The 15323-nt window shown below is 37.0% G+C and overlaps 1 protein-coding gene across 1 annotated transcript in view; it reads left to right on the top strand.

The window, feature by feature from the left end:
- fam219aa (family with sequence similarity 219 member Aa) overlaps positions 1–13606 on the top strand; it is a 31979-nt gene extending 18373 nt beyond the window's left edge. Inside the window, exons 3-6 of the mRNA XM_036588444.1 lie at positions 2222–2324; positions 3968–4048; positions 6997–7051; positions 8923–13606. Coding sequence (XP_036444337.1) covers positions 2222–2324; positions 3968–4048; positions 6997–7051; positions 8923–9081 — 398 coding nt within the window. The 3' untranslated portion in view covers positions 9082–13606. The remainder of the gene's footprint in view (positions 1–2221; positions 2325–3967; positions 4049–6996; positions 7052–8922) is intronic.
- The last annotated feature ends 1717 nt before the right edge of the window (positions 13607–15323 follow it).

Here is a 15323-nt window from a genome sequence, read left to right as displayed (position 1 = left end):
TACACAGCCTGGCAAACACTTTATCACCGTGTTTTAAATGGGCATAAAAACAAATGATTCACTTCCTGCACACCATTAATTGCACATAATTGCAGCTCTGCTCATCAGGTAATTATCAGAACTTTCATAAGCTAGATCAGGCATGGTGGAGGAAAGAGCTGGAAAACACAAATACGCGTAATGCATGAGGTCCCCATGGTGATTGAGAACCAGACCATTATGCAGCCACAGTGCACATCATATTTGATTTGTCAGACTGTATTAACTCTTATGATTTACTTTTGCTCCCAGAAACGATTCAACATCAACATTTAAGTGAAAGAAAATTCTTCAGATTTGTTAACACACTTAGTTGAAAAGTACTGCTGCTGCTGCTACCGAGTGAAATAGCTTTATTGGGGTCTTTCACCATTAATTAACTGCTCAGCCGCGCTCTCTCGTGTTGCTTTGTGTCTGTCGTCTCCTCCTAGGCTACAGCATGGAGACCTCCAGGTGAAATACAGCCACTGCTTGTTAATTAAACTTGGTATTGCAATTGTCGAGTGGCAGTTGGTGATTACTTACCGGACTGCAGAGGAATAACAAGTGCACAGGAGCCCTCATTTGAAAGTCACACAAGTCAAGCACAAGACTCATTTAGTTTTATTGCATAGGAAGTCCCTGCTGAGAATGAGGCTTCAAACTCACAGTAGTGTCATCCAGAACAATAATCAACAGTTATAAGCAAACATAATCATTAAAACAGTTTATTATTAATAATGTAAAATGAGACATGATCTCTGGTTTGGCAAAAAATTTAATTTATTCAGTTTTACACTTAACCTGATCAGTTGAGACATGTTTGGTACCCAGTTTTTGCTTTTTAGTTTAGCGCTGGAAATACGGGTCTGACATTGCTAACAAACACAAGAAGTCAATAGTCACCCAAATCTTTCCTGTAAATACATCCCCAAAACTTCTCTCGAACTGCTCAAACCACATCCAGCTCTTAGCTAAGGATGCACAGACTTGTTGACACAGCATGACTTACTGTGAACTATAAAACTTAACAAAACTTCACTGTGCAGCTGAGATCAGCCATTTTAGACAGCAGGTATTGTGCTGATTTCTGATTGCCCTGCAGAATCTGACTCCCCTTCATGTTCACGCCCCTCATACAGGCATATGAAGTTGTGATTTCTGGTTTTTCTATTTATAAACATGTATCTTCAGGTAGAAAATTCAAGATTAACACACACACACACACACACACACACACACACACACATTTTCTAAGCCGCTTATCCTTCTGGGTCGCAGGGGGAGCTGGAGCCTATCCCAGCAGTCATTGGGTGGAAGGCAGGAAACACCCTGGACAGGTTCAAGATTAACAGTTATTTCTAATAAGAAACAGTAAATCGTGAATGTACTGTGCATGCAAAGTGGAATCAGAATTCTGCACTATACCTGTTGTCTGAAGTTGCTGCCCGCTGTGTTCAGATACACAGTGAAGTTTTATTCAGTTTTGTAGTTCACCATAAGTCTTATTCCTCCTAAACCACGTCAACAAGTCTGCTCAACCGTGAGTGGGGAAGTTTTGGGGATGTATTTACATAGAAGATGTTTGACTATTTATTTCTAGTGTTTGATAGTGATGTCAGCCTTGTAGCTCCAGCGCTAAACTAAAAAAAAAAAGCAAACTGTGGACACTAATCATGTCTGGCTGATCAACTACATCTATAGTAAGTGTAAAAAAAAATGTGTACTTTTGATTTTTTGACGAACCATTTCTGTAAAGCATTGTCTTTGATGCTATTTGGATTTGCTAAATAACAGCGCAAGTGAAAGAGGAATTACTGTTCAAATAGACCACACAGATTTTTCAGTAAGCTGTAGACTAAATGAAACTTTTCCATACACCTTAAAATAACCTAATGCAATTAAAATGCATGATGGTATTGATAAAGACAGAGCTGGTCAACTTCAAGTGTGGCATGTATAGTGTCTACTGGTTTTAATGCTAAAGGAGCAGATTCATGAAAATCATGATAGTGTAATCAATTTTCATATTTTCAGATTAGACATACTTGGTCTAATTGTATTCTGTATTCATCGTCATCATCATCATTATTATTATTATAGATATTGTTTTCGGTGGTGTTGTGTCCTTTGTTTATCACTGGTAAAAAGTCATTTCCTTCAGGATGTAGAGTGTGATGTGTTTTTTCCTCTGTGATTGCAGAAAAACAGAGAGAGTTGGCCAGGAAAGGCTCAGCAAAGAACGGAACGGTGGGCAGCCCGGTCAATCAGCAGCCTAAGAAAAACAATGTAATGGCCAGAACACGGTGAGTAAACCAGACTGCTTATGCTACAGATTCATTCTGAAGAGAACATAGGTTTTTGTTAAAACTAATTATTAGGGTTCCACTATTGATTTTTTCTGGACATCTCCTCATGGTACATGGCCCATGTGTCAAACATAAGGCCCGCGGGCCCAGTCAGTCCCGTGACACAGTCCTATTCGGCCCACGTAATTATTTTAATTTTCTATTCTTATTAGCCCATTTGACACTGAGTTGCACTACAGTCCCCAGCATGCATTGTGGCATAATGTGCATTCTGACCCCCTTCCCCCACAGACAATCTATGGGCCAGCGGTTATGCAAAAAAAGAAGATGCCTAGTTCAAGCAAACAAGTAGTTTTAAAAAAAACTAGCTAAAACAGTTTATGTTTATTTAGAAATATTTTTGAATAAGTATTCAATCTTCAAGCCTATCAGTTTTGGCATATTTTGAATAAACAATGGCCCGTTCAAATCATGGCAAAAATGAAATAAACACAGCTGGCCCACGGATTTGCTGAGATTTTTTACTATGGCCCTTTTAGTGGTTGAGTTTGACTCCTCTGGTATATGCTATGGTATGTTGTGTATGGTTTATGTACCATAAACAGGCATAATTTATTTTTATATGACCATTTCCCAACCTCACTTAAATTAAACACTGTTTTGTTCCTGTGCCTTTAAGACTGATTTATCCAAATGACCTCTGCTGATTGTCAGCCCTGTATTGTACCTTATTCAAAACGTCCAGGCTGAAACACTCCTTATACCTTCAGTGTGAAGTGGTGGCGCTAAACTACTGTGGGTTGAATATGTGGATAGATGCGAATGTGCACGTATCACAAAAACAGTGGGATCAAAATGGGCTGTTTCCATATATAGACAGTATAGACTGGAGGCTGAATAGTTTTAAAATGTTAACCATGGTTACATACTAACACTACCACATACTATACATCAAACTATTTTGAGTTCCATAGTATTTGCCCCTTTCTAAGACAGAAGAAATATTGGATCATGCCACATGAACCGTATACTAAATGAAGGTTTTCAAGTGAACAGTAACACAGAAAACCTGGATTTCTTTTTACAGCAAAGCTATAGGACTGAAACTACATACAAATCCACTGATAGCAGAAGTCTGAGAGCAGAACGTCTGTGAATGCTAATAAGGGGCAATTCTGAGAGGAGAGTGTACGCCACTCCCCTGCTGGGATTAGAGGAGATGAGAGGACTCTGGCGCAGAGCACAGGCCAGTAGATTAGCTGGACACAGGCCTACTCAGAGAGCCTGCGGACCGCAGATTAGCCCAATCCTTTGTTCCACAGGGGGAAAGTGGAGGATGCCTTGCTGGTGCAGCGGCTCGTGCAGTGGTTTGATGGTATTAAACTTAGCCTTGTCCCACACTTTTCATGGGCTCCCATTCTTAAATGTAACTATCAGTACCCAGTAGTTTTAGGTCAGAGACTGAAATTCTGCCATGAAGTAGACTTGTTTTAAGGTTTGAATGCAAAGCAGATGTTTATTAAAAATGTATGACCATTTATTTATTTATTTATTTATTTCTGTCTGCGGTGCCTCTTTAATCATATCATTTATTGCAGTTGGTTTAGAGAGTTAACTCTTCCTTGTCGTTTCTGCTGCAGGTTGGTTGTTCCTAATAAAGGCTACTCATCCTTAGACCAGAGCCCTGATGAGAAGCCCCTGGTAGCACTGGATACAGACAGGTACAGTATTCTTCAGTACTGCTGAATTACTTAGTGGTTTTGTATGTTTATGTGTTCCTGCCTAGTTTAATTAAAAAGAAAAGGGGTACTCCAGCCAAAATGAAAAATCCAACTGTTGCTACATCTGTTGTAAACATGCCTACTTGCGTCCTATGGTGGTGCAGCAATAGTCTCAAAAGTGATATTTTCAGGTGTAAAGACCCCCTTATGATGATGTTTCTTGAAGGTGGGAGGGGCTTTTTTGGGATATATATTTCAAGTGCAGAAGGAAGCCAGAGAGCTAATGTAACAGCTGCAAAGCCAAATATCACATCTGTATTTCTTTGCCTCTACAAGAGTGATGCATCAGTGAATTTCCTGCATGCTGAGTGTTGTGGTCACGAATGAAAAACGCAAAAAGGATACAAAACTGTGAACTCTGTCAATCTGACTAGGCTGAGGGGTTCTACAGAATATTACATAACATGATAAATTACACATTAAATGCTAGTTTTAGGCTGGAATGCCCCTTTAAGAGTCTCAAGGTCCTTCAATGCACATTTTGTGTTTTTCAGTGACTACACACTTAAAATGACAAAGTCCTGTGTGTGTCGTATTGGCGTGAGAAAATTCCCTGCATAAAAGCAGTGTGAAGTACAGCCTAATCACTAGGGGGTTTATATAATTAGTACTGTCCAAATGTATCAGCTTTACTGTCTGCTGAACTACTTTCAGCTTCTAAAGACTCTGATAATCCTGTTTAAATGTTTCCAAAATGTGGGAATTTTTTTTTTTTCTTATATCAACTAGTTTGTCTCCAGATGTTCTGTTTTGAGATGTATTTGTTTAAGATGGCAGAGATCTTCCTCAATTGTACCTCCAGATCTTCTCAATCAATGAAAGCATCCTCAGTTTGTGATGGTCAGTAGAACACGTATCCATAGAAAGTGCTGTGGTTAGCAGTGGGAGTCTAAAGGGCTTCACATAGCTTTATTTGCATTGATCGGACTGACACTCCTGTCTAAAAGCAAGATACGCCTGTATGTGATTGTTGAGGGTTATTGACTTGTTCCCAGTCTCATCAGGTGACCAGGCTGTGTGTGTGACTGCCTCACACAGATGGACGTCCCTACTAAATATTCTCTCTCAGCTGCCCAGAGATGCTCTGTGACCTCATCCCTGTCCATGCCAGTCCATGATGGGGTCATGCGTTAGATCACTCCTCTGTTTCTCTCTTTGTTCCCTCTGTAACTGTCGCTCTGTCTACTACCTATTCTCTTTCTGTCTTACTCTTTCCTTCTTTTTTTTCCTCTACCTCTTCTCTCTCTCTTGCTCTCTTTCTTTTGTTCTCTTTCTTTCACTGCAAAAAAATGGTATCTTGTCAAGTAAAATTATCTTAAATATAGTCAATAAATCTGATTTCTCCTGTTGAGATTGTTGTGAGCTTAATTTAAGATTATTTATTACCTTATTACTATTTTTACTTGATATAAGTACTTTTATTAAGTAACATTATCTCACTATATTGGCAGATAATTGTGTTAAGAAATGTGTTCGAAACCAGCTAAATTATCTGCCAGTATAGTGAAATAATTTTACTTGATAAAATTACCTAAAACAAGTAAATAATGTCTAAAAATAAGCTAGATAACCTTATGAGAGCACAACCACCTCACTATATATGACTAAATATTGACTACAAAATTTTTAGCTCTTATTCCTTACTTTGTCCCTCTATCTGTTTTCTCACATGCATCTCTTTTTCGCCATCTCTACTTCACTCTTTCCAACTCTTTCTTTCACTCCTACTCCCTCCATTTCTCTTTTCTGTTTCTTTCTGTAACACACGGTCTTTTTCTGTCATTTTGTCTCTCACTAACTTTTTATTTCTGCCTGTTTCTCTTCTTCTATCTCATTTTCTTTTTCTCTCTCTCCTTCTGTTTCTCTCTTCCTTGCTGTCACTCTCTTTCACACTTCTAGGGATGTAAATATCAAAATGATTTGATTCAGTGTGACCTTGCACTTTAATTTGATTGAGTCTTTAGGGAACGATTCAATGCATAACGAAATCTTGAATTTCTCCTTGATTCAATTTGATTTGATCATTTTGCATATGCACGTAGTGTATATGGTCTGAATACATTTTAAAATCACACCTAATGCACAAATGTGATTGGATCAACTGTTTAAAAAAAAAATATATAACACAATAAAAAACACACCTTTTTTGGAATTTATCTTTAAAAATAGCCTTAGAGTGTCACTTTGGTTATAAACAGACTGCACACTTTATTGGATAGTATTCAATCAATTATAATCAGTTCTAACGTATCAAAACCAATGCTGTTAAATCTTTGAATCGATGCCTCACGATACCTTTTTTTAACACCCTTCTTTCTTCTCCTACTACTTCTGCTCTCTGACGTCTGATATGTTCTTACCCATTTAGTTCTTGCTTGCTAGTGAGCTCATCCTCATTAATACGGGGCTGTAATTACCAAAAGGGGCGATGGATGGGTCCAGATTGTCTCTGCTGGTTTCCGTGATAAATCATCGTGACTAAAATGCCATCTCATTGCTCTTCCATGGCTATAATGCATGTAGTATTGCTCTCATTGAAGTCAGCAAACCTTGTCGATATCTCGACAAGTAAAAGTGATCTCGTTAATTCCTTTTAAAGTGATCGTTGTGAGTTTTTTCCACCCATTTAATTTCAGTGTGTCTGAAAGGCCCTTCTGTCTTGCTAAATTAATGTTGATGTTAGTCCTGGGGACCCCAAGTACTACAAAGATTTGGACTTCTCCTGCTCTAACACACCTATTTTACCTCATGAGTTAATGATCAAGCCCTATGATAGAGCAGTTTCCAGTCCTGCTAAGTGAAATGAAGGGAATATTTGAAACAAGGCTGAACACAAAAGACATGTGTCATATTCATGTATCTGATGGTGTGTAATGTGTTTCTTGTAGTGACGATGACTTTGACATGTCCAGATACTCTTCGTCAGGATACTCCTCAGCCGAGGTGAGATCTCTCAGGGACCAGGTATCTATGCACTACACTAACGTGAATTAATCATCACGCCTGATCCTGATCACCTCAACACCACCATCACAGCCCACCATCACCCTTTGTAATACTGTGTTAAAGTTGAGTTCCTTTTGTTTTCCATTATATGGCCAAAAATATCATCTTCTAAATGTAATTCTTCTAGTCTTCATTAAATCATTCACCGAATCTAATCATCCTTAGTGTCAACTTGACATTACTGGCCATAACCAGCCCAGTATTATATCCATCTCCATTACATGTTTTCTTTTATGAAGTAATCCCTGAAATAAAAGTGATCATTTGTTGTGTTTTGATAAGGCGTGTCTCTACCAAGGTGATCAGTCGGCTAATCAGTCCTAGCATTCTTCTCAAGATTTATTTATGTATTTATTTTTATGAGTTATAGTAAAAACATTTAAAACAGATACACTAGTGTTCAAAAGTTAGGAATCACTTTTTTCATTCATGCAAAGACAGTTTTTTGACGATACATGTACAAAACGATTGTAATATTCTATACTACTTTAGAACTTCATTGTTTTCAAATCATTAGTAGTAAGCTGTAAAAAAAAGAAATATTAAGCATGTCCAGAATAAAGAAATCTGATCTAAAATAACTGAGAAAGCTGTAGAACATCAGGAATTAAATTATATTAAAATTAATTGAGAAAGCGTAGTGTTTTAAAAGTAGTGATCAAATCTCAAGGCAGAAAACTGACCAAGAAATTGCTGTAAATAGATAGAGTATTATTTATCATGTTATAAATTCTTGGTGTTCCCAAAAACGTGTAATATTGAATAAAACATCCTAAAATAGCTTCTTCTATTTAGCTTGCATAGTATTTCCATCAACACTGTATAAGTTATTACTGAGTGCAATAACATACATTATGTTTATACATACATTATTTGACAAGTGATTCCAAACTTTGTAATGTTATTGTATTTCTGCACATAGAGTTTTAGACCATGTATCTAATGAGTCTCTAGCTTAAGCATTGTTCTGTTATACTCAAAATTGTTCATGCACATCAGTTATGCAACACTGTGGGCTCTAAAGAGGATTTCCACCAATAAGGTGGAGTGTAAACTCTGCAAACAACTTTAAATGTAATGTAGGTTTACCACTTAAACATAATTGTGTAAAGTGTTGTCATTCAGAATTAGCTTGTCATCTTTAAAATGTGTTTCGATAACAGATATAGCTAAACCAATGCTTCCTTTTAGCCCAATCATGTCTAGATCAGAAAATTTATTTTAAGTTTACTTTGGTCCACTTTGGTTTGGTTTTCTGAGCTTGCCTGAGCATATTTATTTTTATTTTTCATATTGAATTTAATATTTTGATCAGATGGGAGTATTGCTATTAAGAATATAAATTTTTTGTGAAGGATAGGAATAACTTTAACTCAGAAGGTTTAGTCAAAGCAATTTAAAGTTGTACTGTGAGATGTCCATGCAAAGTATAACTATTCATAATTTCATGTCTTTTGACCAGCAAAGACATGTTCTTTGGCATTTTTCCTAAATGTAGCTGTGGGATGTGAATGGGTTCAAGTTCTGTAATTCAGTATTTTCTGATACTGTCCTATTTACTTTTTATTTGCATGTGGTGGTAATTATTTACATTTTACAAATATTACATTTACAATATTTACATATTTACAATTTACTTTTACGTCATTTACTATAACGTTTTTTTCCAGATGTTGGCAAGGGGTGATTAGTTGACTGAGAAAACCCTTGGCTGGGGTCAACCCTAGTGCCAAAAATGCTGAACACTGCAGATAACAGTAATGAGATCTGCATTGACTAACATCAGTTGTCCTTCCTGTCCTCTTCAGCAAATCAACCAAGACCTGAACATCCAGCTGCTGAAGGATGGCTACCGCCTGGATGAAATCCCTGATGATGAAGATCTAGACCTTATCCCCCCCAAATCAGTCAACCCCACCTGCATGTGCTGCCAAGCCACCTCCTCTACTGCCTGTCAGATCCAGTAGCCCCTTATACACTCCCCACCCCCTACCCCGAGCCCTCTTTTCCAAACCCCCTCTACCGTGAGTGTACCTCACTGCTACACTTTAACCCTCAAAATAGAATTACTACTAAAGAATTTAAACAAACTTGTGAGAACGGTTATATTAAAACTAATATATAGAAGAAAATATCAGAAGGAAATGCACAAAGGATACTAACAGTCATTGGTTCCTCCTATGGTAGGACATGTGAGTCTTTGTATCACCACCAGAGGGTGTTAGGCTTAGGTGCGCATATGTATAGAATGTGTTGAGGCGAAAACGAATGCACAGTTTAAAAAGAGTAAGAAAAATAACTGACATATATTTGAACAACATTTCACACAAATTCTTTAGTGTTTTACGCTTGAATCTTCACTCTTTGCCTCCGTTCCAGCTTCTTGTTTCTGTTGTCGATGTCTTAGTGCATAACAATGTTCAGCTAGTGCTGTACGAAGGGAAAAAGTAGCATTTTGTTTGTGAGTGAAAGGGAACTTACCTGGCTAATAGAAAGTCTGATCCATTTTTTGTATCTTAAACCAATTCATTGAGAACAGTATTAAAACAGTGTAGCATATGGTTATTATGGAGCTTAAGTACTATTCAAACAAGATTCATTTTACGTGGGGAGGTGGTGGTGTGTTATTATACCACAGGACGTCTGTAGGACGTCTGTAATGTTTATGAAAGGTACGCACAGGATAAGAAATCTGGCTATAGATTACAGAGATGGGAGTGGCTTCTCCAGTTACGCACTGCCTTCACTCCAAAAGAAGAGTAGAAAACATGCCAAAACATTTTTAGCCATTATTTTGTTTTCCCTAACCACTTGTTTTGCTGTCTTACGTAATTGCGGCATGTGATTAGCTTGGGAATTTTCAGCCAGCAGTCAGTATTAGCACATAAAGTTCCCATCATTTTACTTTTAACGTTTGGTGTCATATTCTGTGGGTAGCACACTACAGTCCTCTTTTAATTTGAGCCACAGAGAATACAAGTAAATACTTCTTCGAGTGCTACCATACATAAATCATTGAGAATTTGTAAACAAAGAGTCGCTTGATGTGAAATGTTTGACTGTAGAGAAACTTTCCAACTCATATTTTCTTTATAGTAGTGTGATGAACCAGGGTTCACCATGTTGGCAGCACATATACAACATTTTTTTATTTACTATCCAAAAACTACCACTGAACCTACATGTCTTCTAAATTTTGATATTTGAAATTTTGATATTGATAATGGTACAAGTGGTTAAACTAAAAAAACAAGAAAATTCTTTAGGTACTATTTTGCTATACAACATCCTGCATGGATCTTTCCATCCTGAATGGACTTCTACAATATGTAAAAAAAAATATATATATATTTCAGGCCAAAATCTTCTCAAAACTGTCATAAAACAATGTCTCGGGCATCATGCAACTTATTTGTACCTATGTCTTGTAACAGCTTTTTGAGGTAGCCTATACAGGCATTAAACACTTCGGACGTATCACCACTACTCTACACGATTCTGAATCAGGAGATTTCTCTAGAACTGCTCAATTCACATCAAACCACCCTGAATGACTTTTACATGCAAATGATTTAATTCCACATACGTACATACGTAACACATAGAAAAATTCAGTCTGAATATGATTGCATTCTTACTGGCATGTCAATTCGCATGGGATTGATATAACCTGGGGTTTTAACTAGGGTTCGTTTTGTAGTAGGTAAAAGCCGACTGACGTGGGAGCACACAGTCTGTAAAAATTGTAGATTGGGACGGGACTAAAAACACTGAGAAACACCTGAAAAATGACATTACCCCACCTCCTCATGTAAAAGAGTACTTTAATCTGGTTTGAGACACTTAAATTCAGTTAAAACACTTGCAATTGAGCTTGAAAATGAACAGAAGTTAAATCATATCTAACAATGAGGAACTGAAATATACTAATTATAATGAAGGGATTCATTCATTCACTGTTAGTGCAGTGACTGGGATCAGATATGAGACTGATGCTTTACAGAAGATTTTTTTGTGTTTAGTTACTTGCATTTACCTCTGTTTACTACATCAAGTTATGGCGTGGAATTAAAGCAAAGTCGACAGACTTCGTATCTCTAGTGCCGACTTCAGTTACAGGTGCAGCACTTCTGTTGTTTGTTTGTCTGTTGACAAGGTAATAACTAGCAAAATATGATAAATATGACTTTATACAGCTCTGTTGGGAGGCATTAATAGCACTGTGTCCACTTTTACTGTACAAAATGTCAGAAGTGACATAGCTATTGCCATACATATTGCATAGCTTTCTATAACACGACTAAACTGTCGTTGATTGTTTTTTTTTATTATTGTTTAATTTGTGCCAAGAACTCCTAATGAAAAGCGATGAGTGTTCTCAGTGATGCCACAAATGTCTTTGATGCTCCTCTGCAGCCCGACCGCTAATGGAAATAAGGACTGAGGAAAAGTGCAGGGTTGCCAGATCACAGCTAATGCCCCTACGATGTTCCATCTCTGAGAGCTTTTCTGTTAATTAATGTCTTTCACTGACACTTTTGACAAAGCGCCAGCAGCGCATGCGTTTATCCATTTTAGCCATTTTAGCCAAAGATTAGTGAACCGTTTCACAGATTGACTGTGATCTGGACCATAGTAGTGTAAAATTGAAAGATTATTCATTAGAGGAGTAAACTTATAGTGGAAATTCCACCCAATTTTAAAAATGACTGAATGGAAACAAATTCAATCATGTTTTGATGCAACATGGAACAGTGGAGGTGATAGGACCCAGGAGTTGCATGGCTTTTGCCTTACAACACCCTGCATGTACTTCTCTGCCATGAATAGATTTCAAGGATACGTTTTTATGCCAAATCCTTTACAACTATCATAATACACTGTCTTGAACCTATTTGTAACCTTTAATGTAATAACATCTGGTTCCTGTCACCAACACTGCAAACTTTTGACTCCATAAGTTTCTCTGAGGTCGTAGATTTCACATCAAACCACTCTGAATGACTTTGTTTACATCTTAACCATTTAATTTTGCAAAAAATTTGGAACACACCATTAATCTCTGTCTGGCAAACTTAAGCAAATTAACTTTTCTTTAGAAGACCCTGAAGATTTTAAAGAAGGTGGTACTGTAGATGTATACAGTATTGTATTACATTTCTTTTAAACAGTTTTAAAGCTGAGTACGCTATGTTTTTAGAGGTCTTCTTATTTCATGTATTGTCACAGTACTTATTATTTGTACTCACTGTATCGTAATTTGTCATAGATGTCCTGTAGATCCACCATGTGCCACCTATCCCCCCTCCCCCCCCCCGCTGCCATTTTTTATTAGATGCCATTTATGCAACACATGAACACACACACACACCCCAGTAACACTCCAGCTTTTTTAAACACAGCACACTACTTTAGGGGAATGTATGAGATAAAATAACAATGGAATTGTATGAATACTACTTAATACATTACCATGTAAATGTCAGAGAACACCCTTCATTTACTTAATTTCCAGTCAAACCAGCCATTAAGTACAAGGTATTCATTTTTCAGTATCAGGAATAAATACAGAAAACACAAAATTACAGAGAAGCCTCAACAACTAAATATAATACATTTTTTCAGTATTTATTGCAGCTTTTATTGCAGCTTCCATTTTTTTCAGGGGACTTTTAGCTGTTCAAAAAAACTTTGGGGACTGTGAGGTGGACATGTTTTTGTATTTCTTTTTCTCAGTAAGGGTGTCTTGACAGCTACACATCCTTTCAGACCTATAATGTTGAGTTGTCATCTCACAATGGAAGGATCGACAGAAACACCTGTGGATTTTTCAGATCTGAAGCAAGAGTGCTTCAAAAATTAAAGCTTTTTAGTACTGTTTACCTGATGATAACAGTTTTGGTGGTCTACCAGGTCTTGCAAGGTTGTAAAGAGTCACATTTATTCTTCTTTAATAATTTTTGAATTTTTCCTTTGACTTTTCACGTCCTTATACAATTGGATTATCTTATATTCAATCTCAGAAGTAAAGAAAAATGAAATTGTTCTTAATGGCTCTTTGGACTAGAAATAAAATGAAGGGTAGTGTCCGCTTTTTTTTTTTCTTTCTTTCTTTCTTTTTGGGTTTTGTGGAACGGCTCATCAGCAGGGTCCAAAATGAAAACACTAATGTGCTCAAACAAAATGATTGAGCGCTTTAGACTGTTGTAAATATGAATTGGACTGCTCTGCTCCTTTAAGCCCTGACCATGCTCTGCTTTGTTTTGCAGCCATTTTCAGGATAGTCTGATTGGACAGGGGCTTTTAGGTACCAAGTTATCTATTATGTTGTATGCAAGTTCCCCAGTGCAAAGCCTAAAACTGTCCATTCTTTTTTTGTATGGTGTACACACTTAAAAAAGATGGTTCTGCATGGATTCTTTAGTAAAAAAAACAGTTCTTTTTAGAACCATGAGTTCTGTTCAGACCCATTTCATGCATTTCATGTTTCTATATAGCACCAAAAAGGGTTTTGCTGGTAACAGTAGAAGATTTTTTTTATTTTATTTTTTATTTTTTGTGCTTTATAGAACCATTTTTAACACATTCTCCATCAGTCTGAAGAACCATTTCGCAATGCAAAGAACCATTTAAGCATGCCAGTGGTTCTGAATGTAACTCATGATTCTAAATGGAACCGTTGCCTCTACTAAAGAACCCTTGAAGAGCCATCTAAATGTGTACTAAACAGGTTTGTAGCTGTTGTTAGGACGCACAAGGCTGCACCTACAGTTCCCATGCCAATAATGTTATCATTCACACAGTCTGGGTTTTGTAAATGATAAACTGTGCAGCACACAGTTTGAGTTGGTGTTGACTGGTTTACTTTTTGGGGGGAGGTATTGTGGAATGGCTCATTGGCAAGGTTCAATGTGATAACACTAATGTGCTCATGCAGAATGAATGAGTGCTCTCTGCTGAACTTTAAAGCTGTTGTCACAGTTCCCCAGCAACAATATTATGCTTTTTCATGGACATAAAGAACATGTCAAATGTTTAAAACTCACTTTTATGCTTCTGCTCTCATTTGGCCACTTTTAATGGTTATCTGAAAGCTGTTTCTGTTACTAGTACTGACAGACTATGGGAGAGAACTCTAGAACCTGAATTTCTGTTCCGTTAGAACGGGTGCCCTCTTCCTCTGTTGTTGTACCTGCTCTTAGTGTAATTTGAGCGTGCTCCTCCTCGTTTTTAATGTGAACCATAAACCATTTCTTCTTTTCCTCTCCCGGTCTGCTGTATTAGAGTTATGCCTTAAGTCAAGCTCTGTAGTACACCTTATTATTTATTGCTGAGTGGTTTGTTTTAATTTATTCCAACAAAGGGGAAAGTATGCATTTTATAACATAGAGACACGTTTGTTTTTCTTTGTTTTTTATTCCGCTGATAAATATCATGATTGTAAAGATGTGAACCGTTTCCATACCAGTATTTAACAATGTTATTGTTGTAGTGTAGCATATCAATAAATACATCTGGCACATACAGTTGTGAGCCTTGTCATGTATGTATGTGTGAAAGGCTGTGTTTGAGTGAAGTGCCTGTTGATGCATGTGGCCACATGTTTCATGGTCCAATAGGGGACATTGGGGTCATATAAGTATAACTAAATTTATTAATCGTTCACAGTTTGCTTAAAGTCGTATGCAAAAGTCAAATGGCGTTTTGTCCTCTATGGAGAACATATTTCTGCACATTTTTGATACACAGTTATTGTTCATTTGCTGAGTTTAGCATACTGGGGAAACATAGAATGTGGCCAATAGAACCGTTATGTTATATTTTGTATTTTTTCCAATATGATAAACTCTGCAAATGAACAGAAATTGTCCATTAAATTTGCAAGAAAAATGTTATATTTAAGTTTCCTCTCTATAGAGGATGTGTACTTATTTTCACCTACGAGAAAATCAACAAAACATCATTTGACTGAGTAATTTGAACTGACACCCTTCGTTTTTATAAAGTGAGATGATGTACAGCCGTTTTTTTAAACATGGTCACATACTGACCACAGCAGCAGGCTACTACTTTTTCATACTTTTATTGTTCACCGTATCATACCATTTAAAAGACAAAATAGTTGTTTTTGTGTAGTTTTCCATCACATTGTAATGACTTCTGCCTGCCTTGAAAATGCAATAATGCCATGCACCGGTGAGTGAGGAAA

The sequence above is a fragment of the Colossoma macropomum genome, unplaced genomic scaffold (genome assembly GCF_904425465.1).
Source record: "Colossoma macropomum unplaced genomic scaffold, Colossoma_macropomum, whole genome shotgun sequence".
In the NCBI taxonomy this organism is placed as follows: Eukaryota; Metazoa; Chordata; class Actinopteri; order Characiformes; family Serrasalmidae; genus Colossoma; species Colossoma macropomum.
Note: the sequence above shows the minus strand (reverse complement) of the source record. Positions and strands in the feature narration are given on the sequence as shown.